At 37.8% G+C, this 24,606-nt stretch overlaps 1 protein-coding gene and 1 long non-coding RNA gene across 3 annotated transcripts in view; one reads left to right on the top strand and one right to left on the bottom strand.

The window, feature by feature from the left end:
- The window catches only part of scap (SREBF chaperone), a 73,076-nt gene extending 48,471 nt beyond the window's left edge, over positions 1–24,605 (top strand). For both annotated transcript variants that reach the window (XM_028580869.1, XM_028580868.1), the window contains exons 20-23: positions 5,273–5,439; positions 5,717–5,797; positions 20,790–20,996; positions 21,181–24,605. In XM_028580869.1, the coding sequence (XP_028436670.1) occupies positions 5,273–5,439; positions 5,717–5,797; positions 20,790–20,996; positions 21,181–21,426 (701 nt within the window). In that variant the 3' untranslated portion in view covers positions 21,427–24,605. The remainder of the gene's footprint in view (positions 1–5,272; positions 5,440–5,716; positions 5,798–20,789; positions 20,997–21,180) is intronic.
- LOC114557426 (uncharacterized) lies at positions 6,162–24,436 on the bottom strand. The gene is made up of 4 exons (XR_003692796.1): positions 24,175–24,436; positions 21,146–21,422; positions 20,767–20,953; positions 6,162–6,807 (listed from the first exon to the last, which is right to left on the bottom strand). It is a non-coding gene; the product is annotated as an uncharacterized LOC114557426 (long non-coding RNA).
- Position 24,606: the final 1 nt, after the last annotated feature.

Here is a 24,606-nt window from a genome sequence, read left to right as displayed (position 1 = left end):
TCGCTTAGAGCACCTTTTAAATTGAACTAATGTGGAGTCAATGAAAACAAATGAACACGAAGCATATATACATATATATAATTGTAATGTTATAATTAAGCATCTGGTAACATATCAAACAACAATACGTTTAAATTTGAACCCTATATTTTATAGAGATGTTCCGATACTGATACCAGTATCGGTATCGGCTCCAATACTGCCTAAAACGCTGGTGTCGGTATCGGGAAGTACTGGAGTTTATGCTCCGATCCGATACCAAGTAATAAAGCCCTGAAGAAAATCTACGTTAAAGTAGACTTTCAAACTGGAGAATAAAAGAAAGTTCTGTGGCGTTCATTGTTTGTGTTTGTTCATGTTTCACAAAGATAGAAATAATATCACATCCATACAGGGGTAGTGGAATACAGTTGTTAAAACATAATAAAATATATGACACACTGGTATCGGATCGGTACTCGGTATCGGGCGATACACAAGATCAGGTATCCGAATCGGTATCGGGAAGCAAAAAATGGTATCGGGCCATCTCTAATATTTTATGCATTACCTTATGGTGGAAAATCCTACTGTTGTCTTTTCTCATGTAGATAATACAAATTCTGAAAACGGCATTTACTGGTATTTGTGCAGTTGGCTATCTATACATAATTTATACTTTTGCCTCTTTACCGCAAATCCAGGATCCAGCATTTGCCAGGACACAACTTTATTAGATGTTTTACAAATTTGTGATAATGCATGTAGGTTAAAGGTGGAAGAATTGATTAAATTATTATTAGTCAATCGTCAGAGAATTAATCGGTGGAATCGGAATAAAACAGTTTAATTCATTTTTACGGCAAACGTTCTGGTTCATATAATTGTAAACAAAATATTATTGGGGTTTTCAATGTTTGTCAGACAAAACAAAACATATGCGCATACGTCTTGTTTTGTCCAACTGGCCGGCCACTGGGAAACACTTTTTTTTTTTTTTATTAGTTTTCCAACATTTTATAGACAAAAAAATTACTCAATCCATCCATCCATCCATCCATCTTCGTCCGCTTATCCGGTGTCGGGTCGCGGGGGGAGCAGCTCCAGCAGGGGACCCCAAACTTCCCTTTCCCGAGCAACATTAACCAGCTCCGACTGGGGATCCTGAGCGTTCCCAGGCCAGGTTGGAGATATAATCCCTCCACCTAGTCCTGGGTCTTCCCGAGGCCTCCTCCCAGCTGGGCGTGCCTGGAACACCTCCCTAGGGAGGCGCCCAGGGGCATCCTTACCAGATGCCCGAACCACCTCAACTGGCTCCTTCGGCGCAAAGGAGCAGCGGCTCTACTCCGAGCTCCTCACGGATGAGTGAGCTTCTCACCCTATCTCTAAGGGAGACGCCAGCCACCCTCCTGAGGAAACCCATTTCAGCCGCTTGTACCCTGGATCTCGTTCTTTCGGTCATGACCCAGCCTTCATGACCATAGGTGAGGGTAGGAACGAAAACTGACCCGGTAGATCGAGAGCTTTGCCTTCTGGCTAAGCTCTCTTTTCGTCCACAACGGTGCGATAGATTGAATGCAATACCGCACCCGCTGCGCCCGATTCTCCGACCAATCTCCCGCTCCATTGTCCCCTCACTCGCGAACACAACCCCAAGATACTTGAACTCCTTCACTTGGGGTAAGGACTCATTCCCTACCTGGAGAAGGCATTCCATCGGTTTCCTGCTGAGAACCATGGCCTCAGATTTAGAGGTGCTGATCCTCATCCCAACCGCTTCACACTCGGTTGCGAACCGATCCAGTGAGTGCTGAAGGTCGCAGGCCGATGATGCCATCAGGACCACATCATCTGCAAAGAGCAGCGATGAGATCCCCAGCCCACCAAACTGCAACCCCTCCCCACCCGACTACGCCTCGATATCCTGTCCATAAATACTACAAACAGGATTGGTGACAAAGCGCAGCCCTGGCGGAGGCCAACCCTCACCTGAAAAGAGTCCGACTTACTACCGAGAACCCGGACACAGCTCTCGCTTTGGTTGTACAGAGATTGGATGGCCCTGAGAAGAGACCCCCACCCCATACTCCCGCAGCACCTCCCACAGTATCTCCCGGGGACCCGGTCATACGCCTTCTCCAAATCCACAAAACACATGTAGACCCGGTTGGGCATACTCCCAGGCTCCCTCCAGGATCCTTGCGAGTGAAGAGCTGGTCCGTTGTTCCACGACCAGGACGGAATCCGCATTGTTCCTCCTCAACCCGAGGTTCGACTATTGGCGAACCCTCCTTTCCAGCACCTTGGAGTAGACTTTACCAGGGAGGCTGAGAAGTGTGATACCCCTATAATTGGCACACACCCTCTGGTCCCCCTTTTTAAAAAGGGGAACCACCACCCCAGTCTGCCACTCCTTTGGCACCGTCCCAGACTTCCACGCAATGTTGAAAAGGCGTGTCAACCAGGACAGCCCCTCCACACCCAGAGCCTTGAGCATTTCTGGACGGATCTCATCAATCCCGGGCTTTGCCACTGTGTAGTTGTTTGACTACATCAGTGACTTCCGCCTGGGAAATCGACGACAATCCCCCATTATCCTCCAGCTCTGCCTCTAACATAGAGGGCGTATTAGTCGGATTCAGGAGTTCTGCAAAGTGCTCCTTCCACCGCCCTATTACCTCCTCAGTTGAGGTCAACAGTGTCCCATCCTTACTGTACACAGCTTGGATGGTTCCCCGCCCCCCTCCTGAGGTGGCGAACAGTTTTCCAGAAGCACTTTGGTGCCGACCGAAAGTCCTTCTCCATGTCTTCTCCAAACTTCTCCCACACCCGCTGCTTTGCCTCTTTCACGGCAGAGGCTGCAGCCCTTCGGGCCCTTTGGTACCCTGCAACTGCCTCCGAGTCCTCCGGGATAACATATCCCGGAAAGACTCCTTCTTCAGTCGGACGGCTTCCCTGACCACCGTTGTCCACCACGGTGTTCGTGGGTTACCGCCCCTTGAGGCACCTAAGACCCTAAGACCACAGCTCCTCGCTGCAGCTTCAGCAATGGAAACTTTGAACATTGTCCACTCGGGTTCAATGCCCCCAGCCTCCACAGGGATGCACGAAAAGCTCCGCCCGGAGGTGTGAGTTGAAAGTCTGTTGGACAGGGGCCTCCTCCAGACGTTCCCAATTTACCCGCACTACACGCTGGGCTTACCAGGTCTGTCCAGAGTCTTCCCCACCCTCTGACCCAACTCACCACCAGATGGTGATCGGTTGACAGCTCTGCCCCTCTCTTCACCCGAGTGTCCAAAACATACGGCCTCAGATCAGATGAAACGATTATGAAATCGATCATTGACCTTGGCCTAGGGTGCTCTGGTACCAGGTACACTTATGAGCATCCCTATGTTCGAACATGGTGTTCGTTATAGACAATCCATGACTAGCACAGAAGTCCAACAACAAACAACCACTCTGGTTTAGATCAGGGAGGCCGTTCCTCCCAATCACGCCTCTCAGGTGTCTCCATCATTGCCCACGTGCGTTGAAGTCCCCCAGCAGAACAATGGAGTCCCCCACTGGAGCCCCATGCAGGACTCCAGTCAAGGTCTCCAAGAAGGCCGAATACTCCGAACTCCTGTTTGGTGCATATGCACAAACAACAGTCAGAGTTTTCCCCCACAACCCGCAGGCGTGGGGAGGCGACCCTCTCGTCCACTGGGGTAAACTCCAACACAGCGCGCTCAGCCGGGGACTTGTGAGTATCCCCACACCCGCCCGGGCGCCTCACACCCTGGGCAACTCCGGAGAAGAAAAAGAGTCCAACCCCTATCCAGGAGTATGGTTCCAGAACCAAGACTGTGCGTGAGGTAAGCCCCACCAGATCTAACCGGTGGCGCTCCACCTCCCGCACCAGTTCCGGCTCCTTCCCCACAGAGAGGTGACGTTCCCACGTCCCCAGAGCCAGCGTCTGCTGCCCGGGTCTGGTCCGTCGAGGCCCCTGACCTTCACTGCCACCCATGTGGCATCGCACCCGACCCCAACGGTTCCTCCCACAGGTGGTGGGCCCATGGGATGGAGAGGGAGTTGCCACGTAGCTTGTTCGGGCTGTGCCCGGCCGGGCTCCGTGGCAAACCCGGCCACCAGGCGCTCGCCGACGAGCCCACCGTCTGGGCCTGGCTCCAGACGGGGGCCCCGGGCTTCCTCCGGGCAGGGTCACTCCATCTCTGCTTAGCTTTTTCATTGGGGTTTTTGAACCATTCTTTGTCTGGCCCCTCACCTGAGACCACTTTGCCTTGGGAGACCCTACCAGGAGCACAAAGCTCCAGACAACACAGCCCTCAGGTTCACAGAGACACACAAACCTCTCCACCACGATAAGGTGATGGTTCAAATCAAAAAATATAATCTGCAGATTAATCAAAAACGAAAAGGATGGTTGGTTACAGCCGTAATGCAAATAATTGCTGCAAGAGACTCCCTCAGCCATTGAAACGTCATTATCTTATGTTTTATAAATCACAAAATATAAACTAGAGCTGCAGATTGACAGAAATGTAATGTATTTTGATAATTGATTAGTCTTTTGTTTAATGATCTCAAATGTGAAAATTATCTTTTTTTTTAAATCTTGTCTTAAGATTGTAGTAAAGTTGACATTTTTAAGTTTAGGACTACCGCTCAGACAAAACATGACATTTCATGACATCACCTTGGGATGTAGGAAATTGTGAATGCCCTTATATTAATTGACAATTCCGGTGCAAAATGAACCTAGGGGTTAATAACACATGGGTGCCGAGTCGACCGTTCTCTGGGACATGTTTTCATATCCCAGAGAACGCTGTGTAACCAGTAACATAGCTCAAGCACGGCGTTCGGCGTTCCACTGGTCATGACTGTTTTCCCAAGATGGCACCTTTCTAAACTATCTTTTTAATAAACTGTCGGTACGCTTACAAAGTTCTCAATACTACGGTTTACATGTAGGGACCCTCATTATGCTAGCGTGGAAGTGTGGTGCTATTTGGAGCCTTGTTAGTGGTATACAACTAGCGTTATAAGCGGATTATCGTTTTGCGATAAAACTGGTCACATTCGATTAGCGTGAAAACATGTCCCAGAGAACGGTTGACTCGGTACCCATGTGTTAATTGTCCTTTAAATAGACTAAAGGATTCATTGACGAATCGAAAAAAAAAATCATCATTAGTTTCAGTCCTATTATAAACCCATTTGATAAAACAGGAGGAAGAAAACGGGCGATGAAGGTTCTTAAAAAACTGTATGATGTATCCTCCTCCAGGAGCCCCTGGGCGAGGCAGCATGCCTCCCTCTCCCTGTTACAGCAGCGAGGATGTGATCAGCTGCCAGCTCACACGCTCGGTACAGTGCGCTCACCAGAAGCCGATCACGGTGCTGCGAGCGGCCGCCGGGAGGGTCGTCGCCGGTAGCCAGGACCACACTGTCCGGGTAACACACTGAATCCTAACCTGTCAATAACCGAATCTTTAAGAGGAATAACCATTCTACATACATACTATGTTACACTGAAGCTTTAGTCCTGTTTTAAATGTACTGGTGTTAAAATGCCAAATGTAGTGTACACGTTGCAAACCAATTTCTTACGAAATGTTACACAAACGTTCACATATAATAGATTAAACATTACTATACAAACCGTATAAACAGTTGTATTAGTGTTACTGTTCAATCTTTATCATTTCTTTTTCTCTGTTTTATCAATCAGGTTTATCGTCTAGAGGACTCGTGTTGCCTCTTCACCCTGCAGGGTCACTCTGGAGGGATCACAGCCATTTACATAGACCAGGTCAGTAAGAAACCTTCCTTTAATACTAGATTACGTCACCATCAATCTAGACTGTCCTTATCTATCCTGTCTAGCCTGTTTTACAGTGAGACTTTTTAGGACATATACTATAAAACAATTTCGACATACTATACTATGACTTGTTGTGACATACTATAGTGTGACTTTTTAAATAACTTTTTTCGACATACTAGCTGAGTTTTTTGTGACGTCTTTGGACATACTATGATTTTTATTTTTAGATTCTTTTTTTGGGGGCGTTTTTTCCCTTTATTTCAGTGTGACCGTGGATAGACAGGAAAGGTGGAAGAGAGATGGGGGATGACACGCAGAAAAGGGTCGCAGGTCGGATTCAAACCCGGGCCAAAATTAAACCTTTTAATTATACAGGAAATGTCATTGGCACACAGGTCTCATTCTCCAGAGAGACATGTTTGGAACAATACACAGCAATCGGTAACAGACAGACAGATTTTACAATGTTTAAATGAACGTGCCAAGTACAAGAACACTTAATACAAGAACAATACATACACAATCAGAATGGGGTTTATTGCCAAGTAGGTTTTCACATACAAGGCAAATTCCTTGGTGTTTGGTGTATACAATAAACAAAACAAAAAAATGTAGCTAAGAATGGCAATGGTCAAGAAAATAAATTCAGAATAGAAATACTATAACCAAATATGTGAGAATATAACTAAAGTCTTCAAACTGGAAAGCATTGCAGGATGTGCAAAAATATGTTAACAGGGGATTTATAGATAATAGTCCAAGATGTGCGTTAATGTAACGCATAAAGACAGATGTCTATGAGGAGGGGGATAAGAGGCCATGTCAGTGGGCCTCCCGACCTTGTTGATGAGGCCAGCTGCAGTCGGGAAGAAACTGTTCATGATGGACGGCAGGCTCCTGCCAGAGAGGAAGAGTTCAAACAGTTTGTGTCCGGGGTAAGAGGGATTGGTCACAATCTTTCCTGCCTGCCTCAGGGTCCTGGAAGCAAACAGGTCCTGAGAGGATGGGCAGATTGCAGCCAATCACATTCTTAGCCGAGCGAATGATACACTGCAGTCTGCCCTACATACATACAATACATGGTCCAAATTATTAACACTGCACTGCAAAGGGGGCACAGCTACCACTCTACTAAGTCAAGCTTGGAAGTTGTCGTGACTCCACAATGATGGAACGAACTCCCCATCGACATCAGGAGAGAAGAAACTCTACACATCTTCTGTGACAAACTGAAAAAAACTAATCTGTTCAGACTGCACTTTAGCCCATTAAATAAAATACAAAACCTTCTTTCTTCTCTCATGTTTAGTGTGACATTTTATTACGACATACTAAACTATGACTTTTAGTGACTTTTTAGACATACTACACTCACCTAAAGGATTATTATACCCTACTAATACCGTTTTTGACCCCCTTTCGCCTTCAGAACTGCCTTAATTCTTTGTGTCATTGATTGATTGTCATTGTTTAGAAATGTTGGCCCATATTGGACAGCATCTTGCAGTTGATGGAGATTTGTGGGATGCACAAGCTCCCGTTCCACTACATCCCAAAGATGTTCTATTGGGTTGAGATCTGGTGACTGTGGGCGCCATTTTAGTACAGTGAACTCATTGTCATGTTCAAGAAACCAATTTGAAATTATTCGAGGATCCATGTTCTCATTCTGTTTACGCCAAATTCTGACTACCATCTGAATGTTTCAACAGAAATCGAGACTCATCCGACCAGGCAACATTTTTACAGTCTTCAACTGTCCTATTTTGGTGGGGTCTTCTGCTGGTGTAGCCCATCCGCCTCAAGGTTGCGCGTGTTGTGGCTTCACAAATGTTTTGCTGCATACCTCGGTTGTAACGAGTGGTTATTTGAGTCAAAGTTGATCTTCTATCAGCTTGAATCATTCGGCCCATTCTCCTCTGACCTCTAGCATCAACAAGGCATTTTCGCCCCCCAGGACGGCAGCATACTGGATGTTTTTCCTTTTTCAGACCATTCTTTGTAAACCCTAGAAATGGTTGTACGTGAAAATCCCAGTAACTGAGCAGATTGGGAAATACTCAAACCAGCCCGTCTGGCACCAACAACCATGCCACGCTCAAAGTTGCTTAGATCACCTTTCGTTCCCATTCTGACATTCAGTTTGGGGTTCAGGAGATTGTCTAGACCTGGACTACACCCCTAAATGCATTGAAGCAGCTGCAATGTGATTGGTTGATTAGATAATTGCATTATCAAGAAATCTTACAGGTGTTCCTAATAATCCTTTTATAATGGCATTTTTCGACCTACTATACTATGACTTTTTGACATACTATGATTTTTTTCAACATACTATACTATGACTTTTTTGTTACTTTTTCGACATACTATAATAGGACTTTTTTTTTGACATACTATGACTTTTTTCGACATACTATACTATGACTTTTTTGACATACTATAATAGGACATTTTTTCGACATACTGACTTTTTCGACATTCTTTACTATGACTTTTTTTGACATTCTATAATAGGACTTTTTTCGACATACTGTAGGACTTTTTTCGACATACTGACTTTTTTTCAACATACTATACTATGACTTTTTTGTTACTTTTTCGACATACTATAATAGGAAATTTTTTTGACATACTATGACTTTTTTTCAACATACTATAATAGGACTTTTTTTTGACATACTATGACTTTTTTCGACATACTATACTATGACTTTTTTGACATACTATAATAGGACATTTTTTCGACATACTGACTTTTTCGACATTCTTTACTATGACTTTTTTTGACATTCTATAATAGGACTTTTTTCGACATACTGTAGGACTTTTTTCGACATACTGACTTTTTTTCAACATACTATACTATGACTTTTTTGTTACTTTTTCGACATACTATAATAGGAAATTTTTTTGACATACTATGACTTTTTTTCAACATACTATAATAGGACTTTTTTTTGACATACTATGACTTTTTTTCGACATACTATCTATGACTTTTTTGTTACTTTTTCGACATACTATAATAGGACATTTTTTCGACATACTGACTTTTTCGACATTCTTTACTATGACTTTTTGACATTCTATAATAGGACTTTTTTCGACATACTGTAGGACTTTTTTCGACATACTATAATAGGACTTTTCTGACTTTTCAACATAATGTACTATGACATTTTGTGACTTTTTCGACATTCTTTACTATGACTTTTTTTGACATACTATAATAGGACTTTTTTCGACATACTATAATATGACTTTTTTCGACATACTGACTTTTTTTCGACATACTATAATAGGACTTTTTTCGACATACTATGACTTTTTTGTGACTTTTTCGACATTCTTTACTATGACTTTCGACATACTATAAAAAGACTTTTTTCGACATACTATACTAGGACTTTTTTTTTACATACTATGACTTTTTTTGACATACTATAATAGGACTTTTTTTGACATACTGTAGGACTTTTTTCGACATACTATACTAGGACTTTTTTTACATACTATAATTACTTTTTTTGACATACTATAATAGGACTTTTTTCGACATACTGTAGGACTTTTTTCAACATACTATACTAGGACTTTTTTTGACATACTATAATAGGACTTTTTCGGCATACTGACTTTTTTGTGACTTTTTCAACCTACTATAATATGACTTTTCAACATAATGTACTATGACTATTTTTTCGATATACTCTGACTTTTTTCGAAATACTATACTATGACTTTTTCGACATTCTTTACTATGACTTTTTCGACATACTATAATAGGACTTTTTTCGACATACTAGGACTTTTTTTGACATACTATACTAGGACTTTTCTGACTTCAACATAATGTACTATGACATTTTGTGACTTTTTCGACATTGTTTACTATGACTTTTTTTGACCTACTATAATAGGACTTTTTTCGACATACTATACTATGACTTTTTGGACATTCTTTACTATGACTTTTTCGACATACTATAATGACTTTTTTCGACATACTGTAGGACTTTTTGCGACATACTATGACTTTTTTCAACATACTATGACTTTGTTTCGACATACTATACTAGGACTTTTTTTGACATACTATAATAGGACTTTTTTCGACATACTATACTATGACTTTTTGTGACTTTTTCGACATTCTTTACTACGACTTTTTCGACATACTATACTAGGACTTTTTTTTACATACTATAATGACTTTTTTCGACATACTGACTTTTTCGACATTCTTTACTATGACTTTTTTCGACATACTGTAGGACTTTTTTCGACATACTGACTTTTTTTTTCAACATACTATACTATTTCGACTTTTTACTTACTTTTTTCGACATACTATAATAGGATTTTTTTTTTTACATACTATGACTTTTTTCAACATACTGTACTATACTTTTTACTATGACTTTTTTTTCGACATACTATACTAGGACTTTTTTGACATACTATACTAGGACTTTTTTCGACATTCTTTACTAGGACTTTTTCGACATACTATAAAAGGACTTTTTTCGACTTACTATGACTTTTTTTTGACATACTATACTAGGACTTTTTTTTTCGACATACTATACTAGGACTTTTTTTTTACATACCATAATGACTTTTTTCGACATACTATAATAGGACTTTTTTTTTACATACCATAATGACTTTTTTCGACATACTATACTAGGACTTTTTTTTTACATACCATAATGACTTTTTTCGACATACTATAATAGGACTTTTTTCAACATTATGAACTATGACTATTTTTTTGATATACTATGACTTTTTTGGCTTGCGACTGGGGCTTCTGCAGCTCGCAGTTTCACACACTCTTCGTATTGCAGTTTGTGCCGCTGTTTTAGGTGGTGAAAAAGATTTGTAGTGCTTCCACCCCTGGCTGTAACTTGTTTATGGCACTGCTTACATATAACGTGATTTTGTTGCTCATCTGATACTTTGAATCCAAACCACCTCCAAATTACTGAGCCACTGCTTTTTCTTTTACTAACCAATTCCTCCTCCGCACGCTCCGCAGACGTTGTTGCTTCCTCCATGTTTGTTGAAGAGTGGCTGAGTGTCTGTCCCTGCCCCTCCCCCCTCTGTGCAAGAAAGAGGAGGGGCGGCAGCTTGCTTGGAGCAAGGATCACAGCGCAAATTTGAACTATATCGATATATGCGATATGGTCTAATTCCATATCACATTTAAAAATATATCGATATATTTTTTATATTGATATAACGCCCAGCCCTAGCGTGGCCTAGCCAGTCTCCAGACCTAAACCCAATAGAGAATCTTTGTAGGGAGCTCAAACTCCGTGTTTCTCAGCGACAGCCCAGAAACCTGACTGATCTAGAGAAGATCTGTGTGGAGGAGTGGGCCAAAATCCCTCCTGCAGTGTGTGCAAACCTGGTAAAAAACTAAAGGAAACGTTTCACCTCTGTACTTGCAAACAAAGGCTACTGTACCAAATATTAACATTGATTTTCTCAGGTGTTCAAATACTTATTTGCAGCTGTATCATACAAATAAATAGTCAAAATCATACATTGTGATTTCTGGATTTTTTTTTTTAAGATTATGTCTCTCAAAGTGGACATGCACCTACGATGACAATTTTCATTTCAATTGACTTTTTTCGACTTACTATACTATGACTTTTTTTCGACATACTATAATAGGACTTTTTTCGACATACTGACTTTTTTCGACATACTATAATGACTTTTTTTTTTGACATACTATAATAGGACTTTTTTCGGCATACTGACTTTTTTCGACATAATGAACTGACTATTTTTTCGATATACTATGACATTTCAACATACTATAATGACTTTTTTGACATACTATAACAGGACTTTTTTGTGACTTTTTTCGACATACTATAATAGGACATGTTTCAACATACTATACTATGACTTTTTTCAACATACTATAATAGGACTTTTTTGTGACTTTTTTCGACATACTATAATATGACTTTTCAACATGATGTAGTATGACTATTTTTTCGACATACTATGACATTTCAACATACTATAATGACTTTTTTGACATACTATAACAGGACTTTTTTCGGCATACTGACTTTTTTCGACATACTATACTATGACATTTTGTGACTTTTTTCAACATTCTTTACTATGACTTTTTTCGACATACTATACTAAGACTTTTTTCGACATACTATACTATGACTTTTGTGACTTTTTCGACAGTCTTTACTATGACTTTTTTCGACATACTGACTTTTTTCGACATACTATAATGACTTTTCTGACTTTTCAACATGATGTACTATGACTATTTTTTCGATATACTATGACTTTTTTTCGACATACTATACGAAGACTTTTTTCGACATACTATACTATGACTTTTGTGACTTTTTCGACATTCTTTACTATGACTTTTTGTGACTTTTTTGACATACTATGACATTTTGTGACTTTTTTCAACATACTATAATAGGACATGTTTCAACATACTATACTATGACTTTTTTCAACATACTATAATAGGACTTTTTTGTGACTTTTTTCGACATACTATAATATGACTTTTCAACATGATGTAGTATGACTATTTTTTTCGACATACTATGACATTTCAACATACTATGACTTTTTTTGTTTTTTTTTTTTTGACATACTATACTAGGACTTTTTTTTTACATACTATAATGACTTTTTTCAACATACTATAATAGGACTTTTTTTTGACATAATGAACTATGACTATTTTTTCGATATACTATGACTTTTTTCGACATACTATACTAAGACTTTTTTCGACATACTATACTATGACTTTTTCAACATACTATAATAGGACATGTTTCAACATACTATACTAAGACTTTTTTCGACATACTATACTATGACTTTTTCGACATACTATAATATGACTTTTCAACATGATGTACTATGACTATTTTTTCGACATACTATGACATTTCAACATACTATAATGACTTTTTTGTGACTTTTTTGACATACTATAATAGGACTTTTTTCGACATAATAAACTGACTATTTTTTCGATATACTATGACTTTTTTCGACATACTATAATAGGACTTTTTTCGACATACTATACTATGACATTTTTCAACATACTATAATAGGACTTTTTTCGACAAACTATAATAGGTCTTTTTTCAACATACTATAATAGGACATGTTTCAACATACTATACTATGACTTTTTTCAACATACTATAATAGGACTTTTTTGTGACTTTTTTCGACATACTATAATATGACTTTTCAACATGATGTAGTATGACTATTTTTTCGACATACTATGACATTTCAACATACTATAATGACTTTTTTGACATACTATAACAGGACTTTTTTCGGCATACTGACTTTTTTCGACATACTATACTATGACATTTTGTGACTTTTTTCAACATTCTTTACTATGACTTTTTTCGACATACTATACTAAGACTTTTTTCGACATACTATACTATGACTTTTGTGACTTTTTCGACAGTCTTTACTATGACTTTTTTCGACATACTGACTTTTTTCGACATACTATAATGACTTTTCTGACTTTTCAACATGATGTACTATGACTATTTTTTTTGATATACTATGACTTTTTTTCGACATACTATACGAAGACTTTTTTCGACATACTATACTATGACTTTTGTGACTTTTTCGACATTCTTTACTATGACTTTTTGTGACTTTTTTGACATACTATGACATTTTGTGACTTTTTTCAACATACTATAATAGGACATGTTTCAACATACTATACTATGACTTTTTTCAACATACTATAATAGGACTTTTTTGTGACTTTTTTCAACATACTATAATATGACTTTTCAACATGATGTAGTATGACTATTTTTTCGACATACTATGACATTTCAACATACTATGACTTTTTTGTGACTTTTTTTGACATACTATACTAGGACTTTTTTTTACATACTATAATGACTTTTTTCAACATACTATAATAGGACTTTTTTTCGACATAATGAACTATGACTATTTTTTCGATATACTATGACTTTTTTCGACATACTATACTAAGACTTTTTTCGACATACTATACTATGACTTTTTCAACATACTATAATAGGACATGTTTCAACATACTATACTAAGACTTTTTTCGACATACTATACTATGACTTTTTCGACATACTATAATATGACTTTTCAACATGATGTACTATGACTATTTTTTCGACATACTATGACATTTCAACATACTATAATGACTTTTTTGTGACTTTTTTGACATACTATAATAGGACTTTTTTCGACATAATAAACTGACTATTTTTTCGATATACTATGACTTTTTTCGACATACTATAATAGGACTTTTTTCGACATACTATACTATGACATTTTTCAACATACTATAATAGGACTTTTTTCGACAAACTATAATAGGTCTTTTTTCAACATACTATAATAGGACATGTTTCAACATACTATACTATGACTTTTTTCAACATACTATAATAGGACTTTTTTGTGACTTTTTTCGACATACTATAATATGACTTTTCAACATGATGTAGTATGACTATTTTTTCGACATACTATGACATTTCAACATACTATAATGACTTTTTTGACATACTATAACAGGACTTTTTTCGGCATACTGACTTTTTTCGACATACTATACTATGACATTTTGTGACTTTTTTCAACATTCTTTACTATGACTTTTTTCGACATACTATACTAAGACTTTTTTCGACATACTATACTATGACTTTTGTGACTTTTTCGACAGTCTTTACTATGACTTTTTTCGACATACTGACTTTTTTTCGACATACTATAATGACTTTTCTGACTTTTCAACATGATGTACTATGACTATTTTTTCGATATACTATGACTTTTTTTCGACATACTATACGAAGACTTTTTTCGACATACTATACTATGACTTTTGTGACTTTTTCGACATTCTTTACTATGACTTTTTGTGACTTTTTTGACATACTATGACATTTTGTGACTTTTTTCAACATACTATAATAGGACATGTTTCAACATACTATACTATGACTTTTTTCAACATACTATAATAGGACTTTTTTGTGACTTTTTTCAACATACTATAATATGACTTTTCAACATGATGTAGTATGACTATTTTTTCGACATACTATGACATTTCAACATACTATGACTTTTTTGTGACTTTTTTTGACATACTATACTAGGACTTTTTTTTACATACTATAATGACTTTTTTCAACATACTATAATAGGACTTTTTTTCGACATAATGAACTATGACTATTTTTTCGATATACTATGACTTTTTTCGACATACTATACTAAGACTTTTTTCGACATACTATACTATGACTTTTTCGACATACTATAATATGACTTTTCAACATGATGTACTATGACTATTTTTTCGACATACTATGACATTTCAACATACTATAATGACTTTTTTGTGACTTTTTTGACATACTATAATAGGACTTTTTTCGACATAATAAACTGACTATTTTTTCGATATACTATGACTTTTTTTTCGACATACTATAATAGGACTTTTTTTTCGACATACTATACTATGACATTTTTCAACATACTATAATAGGACTTTTTTCGACAAACTATAATAGGTCTTTTTTCAACATACTATAATAGGACATGTTTCAACATACTATACTATGACTTTTTTCAACATACTATAATAGGACTTTTTTTGTGACTTTTTTCGACATACTATAATATGACTTTTCAACATGATGTAGTATGACTATTTTTTTTTTTTCGCATACTATGACATTTCAACATACTATAATGACTTTTTTGACATACTATAACAGGACTTTTTTTTTCGGCATACTGACTTTTTTTTCGACATACTATACTATGACATTTTGTGACTTTTTTCAACATTCTTTACTATGACTTTTTTTTTCGACATACTATACTAAGACTTTTTTTCGACATACTATACTATGACTTTTGTGACTTTTTTCGACAGTCTTTACTATGACTTTTTCGACATACTGACTTTTTTCGACATACTATAATGACTTTTCTGACTTTTCAACATGATGTACTATGACTATTTTTTCGATATACTATGACTTTTTTTCGACATACTATACGAAGACTTTTTTCGACATACTATACTATGACTTTTGTGACTTTTTTCGACATTCTTTACTATGACTTTTTGTGACTTTTTTTTTTACTATGACATTTTGTGACTTTTTTCAACATACTATAATAGGACATGTTTCAACATACTATACTATGACTTTTTTCAACATACTATAATAGGACTTTTTTGTGACTTTTTTCAACATACTATAATATGACTTTTCAACATGATGTAGTATGACTATTTTTTCGACATACTATGACATTTCAACATACTATGACTTTTTTGTGACTTTTTTTGACATACTATACTAGGACTTTTTTTTACATACTATAATGACTTTTTTCGACATACTGACTTTTTCGACATTCTTTACTATGACTTTTTTCGACATACTGTAGGACTTTTTTCGACATACTGACTTTTTTTCAACATACTATACTATGACTTTTTTGTTACTTTTTCGACATACTATAATAGGATTTTTTTTTTACATACTATGACTTTTTTCGACATACTGTACGACTTTTCGACATACTATGACTTTTTTCGACATACTATACTAGGACTTTTTTTGACATACTATACTAGGACTTTTTCGACATTCTTTACTAGGACTTTTTCGACATACTATAAAAGGACTTATTTCGACTTACTATGACTTTTTTTCGACATACTAGGACTTTTTTTCGACATACTATACTAGGACTTTTTTTTTACATACCATAATGACTTTTTTCGACATACTATAATAGGACTTTTTTCAACATTATGAACTATGACTATTTTTTTGATATACTATGACTTTTTTGGCTTGCGACTGGGGCTTCTGCAGCTCGCAGTTTCACACACTCTTCGTATTGCAGTTTGTGCCGCTGTTTTAGGTGGTGAAAAAGATTTGTAGTGCTTCCACCCCTGGCTGTAACTTGTTTATGGCACTGCTTACATATAACGTGATTTTGTTGCTCATCTGATACTTTGAATCCAAACCACCTCCAAATTACTGAGCCACTGCTTTTTCTTTTACTAACCAATTCCTCCTCCGCACGCTCCGCAGACGTTGTTGCTTCCTCCATGTTTGTTGAAGAGTGGCTGAGTGTCTGTCCCTGCCCCTCCCCCCTCTGTGCAAGAAAGAGGAGGGGCGGCAGCTTGCTTGGAGCAAGGATCACAGCGCAAATTTGAACTATATCGATATATGCGATATGGTCTAATTCCATATCACATTTAAAAATATATCGATATATTTTTTATATTGATATAACGCCCAGCCCTAGCGTGGCCTAGCCAGTCTCCAGACCTAAACCCAATAGAGAATCTTTGTAGGGAGCTCAAACTCCGTGTTTCTCAGCGACAGCCCAGAAACCTGACTGATCTAGAGAAGATCTGTGTGGAGGAGTGGGCCAAAATCCCTCCTGCAGTGTGTGCAAACCTGGTAAAAAACTAAAGGAAACGTTTCACCTCTGTACTTGCAAACAAAGGCTACTGTACCAAATATTAACATTGATTTTCTCAGGTGTTCAAATACTTATTTGCAGCTGTATCATACAAATAAATAGTCAAAATCATACATTGTGATTTCTGGATTTTTTTTTTTAAGATTATGTCTCTCAAAGTGGACATGCACCTACGATGACAATTTTCATTTCAATTGACTTTTTTCGACTTACTATACTATGACTTTTTTTCGACATACTATAATAGGACTTTTTTCGACATACTGACTTTTTTCGACATACTATAATGACTTTTTTTTGACATACTATAATAGGACTTTTTTCGGCATACTGACTTTTTTCGACATAATGAACTGACTATTTTTTCGATATACTATGACATTTCAACATACTATAATGACTTTTTTGACATACTATAACAGGACTTTTTTGTGACTTTTTTCGACATACTATAATAGGACATGTTTCAACATACTATACTATGACTTTTTTCAACATACTATAATAGGACTTTTTTGTGACTTTTTTCGACATACTATAATATGACTTTTCAACATGATGTAGTATGACTATTTTTTCGACATACTATGACATTTCAACATACTATAATGACTTTTTTGACATACTATAACAGGACTTTTTTCGGCATACTGACTTTTTTCGACATACTATACTATGACATTTTGTGACTTTTTTCAACATTCTTTACTATGACTTTTTTCGACATACTATACTAAGACTTTTTTCGACATACTATACTATGACTTTTGTGACTTTTTCGACAGTCTTTACTATGACTTTTTTCGACATACTGACTTTTTTCGACATACTATAATGACTTTTCTGACTTTTCAACATGATGTACTATGACTATTTTTTCGATATACTATGACTTTTTTTCGACATACTATACGAAGACTTTTTTCGACATACTATACTATGACTTTTGTGACTTTTTCGACATTCTTTACTATGACTTTTTGTGACTTTTTTGACATACTATGACATTTTGTGACTTTTTTCAACATACTATAATAGGACATGTTTCAACATACTATACTATGACTTTTTTCAACATACTATAATAGGACTTTTTTGTGACTTTTTTCAACATACTATAATATGACTTTTCAACATGATGTAGTATGACTATTTTTTCGACATACTATGACATTTCAACATACTATGACTTTTTTGTGACTTTTTTGACATACTATACTAGGACTTTTTTTTACATACTATAATGACTTTTTTCAACATACTATAATAGGACTTTTTTTCGACATAATGAACTATGACTATTTTTTCGATATACTATGACTTTTTTCGACATACTATACTAAGACTTTTTTCGACATACTATACTATGACTTTTTCGACATACTATAATATGACTTTTCAACATGATGTACTATGACTATTTTTTCGACATACTATGACATTTCAACATACTATAATGACTTTTTTGTGACTTTTTTGACATACTATAATAGGACTTTTTTCGACATAATAAACTGACTATTTTTTCGATATACTATGACTTTTTTCGACATACTATAATAGGACTTTTTTCGACATACTATACTATGACATTTTTCAACATACTATAATAGGACTTTTTTCGACAAACTATAATAGGTCTTTTTTCGACATACTATAAAAGGACTTTTTTCAACTTACTATACTATGACTTTTTTTTGACATACTATAATAGGACTTTTTCTTTTTACATACTATAATGACTTTTTTCAACATAACTAATAGGACTTTTTTCGGCATACTGACTTTTTTTCAACATACTATAATAGGACTTTTTTCAACATACTGACTTTTTGGACATACTATACAATGACATTTTTATATACTATACTAGGACTTTTTTTCGACATACTATAATTAGAGATGCACCGATAGACCGGCGACTGGAATTGGCCGGTTTTCATGTGCTCGGCCATGACCGGCGACCGACAGGTCAGTCCGACATATGCCGGTCAACGCTACAATTAACTGACAACATAAGTTATACGAGTTACAGGACGCACGCACACACGGACGGACGCGACAGCAGTCTCTTTTTCCTTTCTCTCAACTTTTCCGCCGGGTGTCGCACGTACCTGTGTTATTCTCGCACATGTAGGGAACCTCGTGAATTAACCTGCAACATGTCAGCTGTTTGGAAATTCTTTAGCGTGTGTGCAGAAGATAACAAGTTTGCAATATGCAACACCTGCAAGGAAAAAGTAGGGCGTGGAGGGACGACACCAAAAACCAAAATCAAATTTTTTTAGTTGGATATTGGATGTGAAAAGAAGGAAATGGTTCTAACATTGCACTTATTAAAAAAAAGATAGAAAATAAATATTTGTGTGTGCTGTAAAGTGATTAGAAAAAATGAAATCGGAATTGGCTAAAATCGGTATCTGCTTGCCTAACAAAGAAAATCGGAATCGGCCTAGAAAGATGAAATTGGTGCATCTAACTATTATAGGACTTTTTTCGACATACTATGACTTACTATAATAGGACTTTTTTTAGACATACTATGACTTCTTTTAGACATACTATACTATGACTTTTTCACGACATATGTGATGTTACATACACACATCCATAATAAATACCTATTAAAGGAACACGCCAACTTATTGGGAATTTTGCTTATTCACCGTAACCCCCAGAGTAAGATAAGTCGATACATACCCTTCTCATCTCTGTGTGTGCTGTAATGCTGTCTGACGGTTCCAGCATTAGCTTAGCCCAGCACAGATCCTGCAGGTAACTGGTTCCATCTAGCCTACTGCTCCGAATTGTGACAAAAGTGACAAAATAACGACAACATGTTCCTATTTACATGTTGTGATTTGTAGAGTCACAGCGTGTACAAAAAACAACGTAACATGAGACACAGCCATCTTCTAACCGTGAACAAACCAGGAACTATATTCTCAGACAGGCTTGCTGCGAGCATATCACTCCGCCCAAGTACTATATTCTTCCGCCTGAGAATATAGTTCCCGGTTTGTTTACGGTTAGAAGACGGCTGTGTCTCATGTTACGTTGTTTTTTGTACACGCTGTAACTATACAAATCACAACATGTAAATAGGAACATGTTAGCGTTATTTTGTCACTTTATTCGGAGCAGTAGGATTACTGGAACCATTCACCTGCATGTTCTGTGCTGGCCTGATGCCGCCGGAGCCGTCAGACAGCGTTACAGCACGCACGGAGATGAGAAGGGTATGTATCGACTTGTCTAACTCTGGGGGTTACGGTGAATAAGCTAAAGTCCCAATAAGTCGGCATGTTCCTTTAAACTCCTGATCAAAGATGATCACAAAAACTGGAAAAATTTACCTGCTGTGTCTCGGTCTCCTCAGACGATGGTTCTGGCGAGCGGTGGGCAGGACGGTGCCATCTGCCTGTGGGACGTCCTGACAGGGAGTCGTGTCAGCCATGTTTACGGTCACCGTGGAGACGTCACCTCGCTGGTCTGCACCACCTCTTGTGTCATTAGCTCGGGACTGGATGACCTCATCTGTATCTGGGACCGCAGCACCGGGATCAAACTCTACTCGATACAGCAGGTACCGTTGTGGCTCTTTTTATATTCTCAAGTACGACACGGGCAGCAGTTTTTTGTATGACCATTTTAACCCTTTTTGTCTGTGAATTCATAATCATCTTAAATTTGCCGCACAATTACTACAACAAAATGTACCACTCAGTTTGTTACCTGGTGAGTCAACCTTAACCCTCTCTCCTCACCAGGAGGTGGGTTGTGGTGCCAGTCTGGGAGTGATCTCCGAGTCTCTCCTGGTAACGGGGGGCCAGGGCTGCGTCTCGTTTTGGGACCTGAACTTCGGTGACTTGCTGCAGACGGTCTACCTGGGCCAGAGCAGCGACGGACAGGGCGTCCGGCAGCTGCTGGTGCTTGACAACGCCGCCATCATCTGCGACTTCGGCAGCGAGCTCAGCCTGGTGTACGTGCCCTCCGTGCTCGAGAAACTAGACTGAGGAGGGACGGACGGAGGGTAGTCGTTGATGGTGGTGGGAACAAAAACATGCACTCGCAACATCGTTTCCACCTCCATCACTTCTTTTTTTGTTTCTGACACCCAAAGGAGACCCGATCATTAGACCGGTTTCCATCTGCGCACAAGGCTCTTTTTATTTTTTTTTTTTTTTTTTTAGATGTTTTAAAGTACAAGCCTGGATGTAATTATGAAAAAAAAAAGCTGAGGATTGATTGTGCAACCTGCTGCGTTTTATCGGAGGAGAGTGACAGACCCTTGATACTGAACTGTTGACATTTACAAGGGTCATGAGGTTTGTTTAAGAAAAGCTGGATGTTTCTCATTTAAAGAGGATCCACCAGTCTGTGCTTTTTTTTTGTTTGTTTTTTTAAATGCGTGTTTGTTTTGTGGCTCTGCCCTCTATGCTGCTTGTACGGGTGGGGCTTCACTGTGACCCCCACCCACCCAGAGAGGAAGATAACTGTCTCCTTATATTTTAATATTCCTGCTGCCTCTTTTGCTCGACAGCAAAGTGCAGCCACAGCAAGCTCTACGGGTCTACGGCCTGTTGGGATGAGCTGCACAGTTACACGTGTGTGTGTGTGTGTGTGTGTGTGTGTGTGTGTGTGTGTGTGTGTGTGTGTGTGTGTGTGTGTGTGTGTGTGTGTGTGTGTGTGTGTGTGTGTGTTTGAATGAATCTAGGCCCTTTTTATGGCAAAAATACTGCTGAGAACAAAAATAGTTTGGAAATGTGTGTGAGGGATAACTGATGATTACTGTGTAAAGTAAACCTCCATAGGGGGCTGTTTTTTTTTATGTATAAATCTATTATTTATTAGCGATACATTTTTTAAAATAACAGTTTATGAATGGCTAATCCCAGCTCTTTAACATGAATATAACAATGGGGAAATAATGACCTAAATGTAAAATGGCGATTGTTTTTTTGGGGCGGGGGGGTTGGGGCTGTGGTTATAAAACGATTTGTGATATTGAACTTTGAAACACTGAAGTGTTTGTTTTTATGAAATTCGGGGGCTGTAGTAGGAAAGGTTCCTCCTTTTATCCCAGCCTCTGATTCTGGGGTTACTGATGTGTGCTACATCTTTATCGGGCTACCTCCATTTTCCAAACTGCTTGAATTTTGGATGAGAATACTGACTTTGTTCTGCACAGGCTGTCATTAGCTGACGTCATGTTTACATTGGCAGTTTTTATAAATTGTGCCCTTTTTAGAGATTTTTTTTTTTAAATCACCGTTTACTGTACCTGATTCAACTTTTGACTCCTGCATTTTCGTTTTGGCCACAAATGACAAAACTCTTTTTAAAACGTGGGTTGTTTAGAAGCAGAAAGAAATAGAATTTGCACACAGTTTCTGTGCTCCCACAATCATTTTTTAATCTACTGTTACTGTGCAAAGGTTTGATTAATCGTACATCTTAATGAGGCATAAAACATTTAATTTCACATGATATACATATCTCCAAACGATGCCAATAAGCAGCAGGTATTGGTCTTATGGACAATTTGCTACACCCCCAGGGCCAACTGTGTACTCTATTCCGAACAATTGGAGGGTGAAGTGATATGTTGCTTATTGTGATTGCTTGCTTCTGGAAATGCTTTGCGCCTGATAGATATGTTCTATTTATTTATGCTTCAAAACTCTGATATAAAGTAAATTGGTTGGTTTAAAATTCAGTGGGCAGAGCCAAAGAATACACTGGTATGGTTTCAATCTATAATTCAGCAAGTGGTTTCCATTCTGCACAAAACAAGCATCTGGAAATGGTGGTTTTCAGTGTCATCATTTACTTAGGACTGCATGTCACAGAAACCAGGCGTGTGACCTGCTTGGCATTGTAGCCTGTTAATTTATTAGCTTGTTTTCTGTTGTAAACGGTAGTCGAGAACGCTTTAGAAACAGGAAAATGTGTAGTTTTTTTGGTTGTTTTTTTACTTATGTTTTCTAGCAATGTGAATTTGATTTAAAGCAAAAGTTGGACGTTTTGGGAAATTTGCTAAACGTTTTTCGCTTTCTGGCAGGGAGATTTGAATAAGAAGGTCGATACTACACCGGTTGACTTAAAGCTAGCATCCGTTAGCTAACGTTAGCTAGCTAGGTTACACAAAGACTGGAAATGGAGGAAACGGCTAACGTTAGCCTGGCTCTCTCAGATGCTAACCAAATGTACTCACCAGCAACTTGAAGCTCACCAGCTCACTAATTAACACGTTGGTTGTGTCTTTATTTATTTTTAACCAATTAAATAAACAAGATATCACTTATTTCCTTTGCTTTTTTGACTAGTGAGCTGCTGTAAAAAGTGAATTTCCACGGTGTGGAATCACAAAATTGTATCTTATCTTATATAACGTGTTAATTAGTTAGCTAGCTAGCTAGCTTAAGAAGTGCCGGTGACTGACCCAGGCTGGTTGTTCTCCCGTTTCCGCTCTTTGTGCTAAACTAACCTGCTGCTGGCTGTAACTTCATATCTTTTATAAGAGTGGTAGCTCCTCGTCTAACAGTTCACCAGTCAGCTAATTAAAAGTATTTCCCAAAATGTCTAGCTATTCCTTTAAAGATAAGGTGGTGTGGCAATTTCACTTGAATTTTAGCTTCTTTTGAATGTTTTTGGACTTGGCCTTGTAACAATCCATTTCCAACACTACTTTGTCAGTTAATATGATTCTGCCCAATATATTTGAGTAAACCATGCTCGTTAACTGCTGTTTCCGAACATACCTTTTCATCCTGTTGCTTTCATTCACCCGGCTGTCAGCGTATCATATCAAAAGTCTGGATGCAGCCGTGACATCCTCCTGTCCTGTCCTTGTTAAAAGGACCATGTCCTATGGCTGCATCCTCACAATAACGGCAGACCTCTGAAATTAACGCTTTTGTGGTCCACATCTGATCCTCCACCTGCTGCCTAAACGAGTAAAAATTTGTATCATTTCACTTCTTACTGTTTAGACAGCTGTCAGGAAAATCAGAGCTGTAGCAGAAAAACAAAACAAAAAACTAACATTTAGGTTTATTTAACCCCCAGGTCTCCTCCCTTTATTGGCAGGCTACAATCTAGGTTATTTAATTTACTATTTTGTAACACACACAAAAAAAAGCGCAGACTTTGTACTAATTTTCAAATAAAAAGAGGCTTTGATACCACAACAG

This window comes from Perca flavescens, chromosome 6 (assembly GCF_004354835.1).
Source record: "Perca flavescens isolate YP-PL-M2 chromosome 6, PFLA_1.0, whole genome shotgun sequence".
In the NCBI taxonomy this organism is placed as follows: domain Eukaryota; kingdom Metazoa; phylum Chordata; class Actinopteri; order Perciformes; family Percidae; genus Perca; species Perca flavescens.
This window is presented reverse-complemented; position numbering and strand designations above follow the sequence as displayed.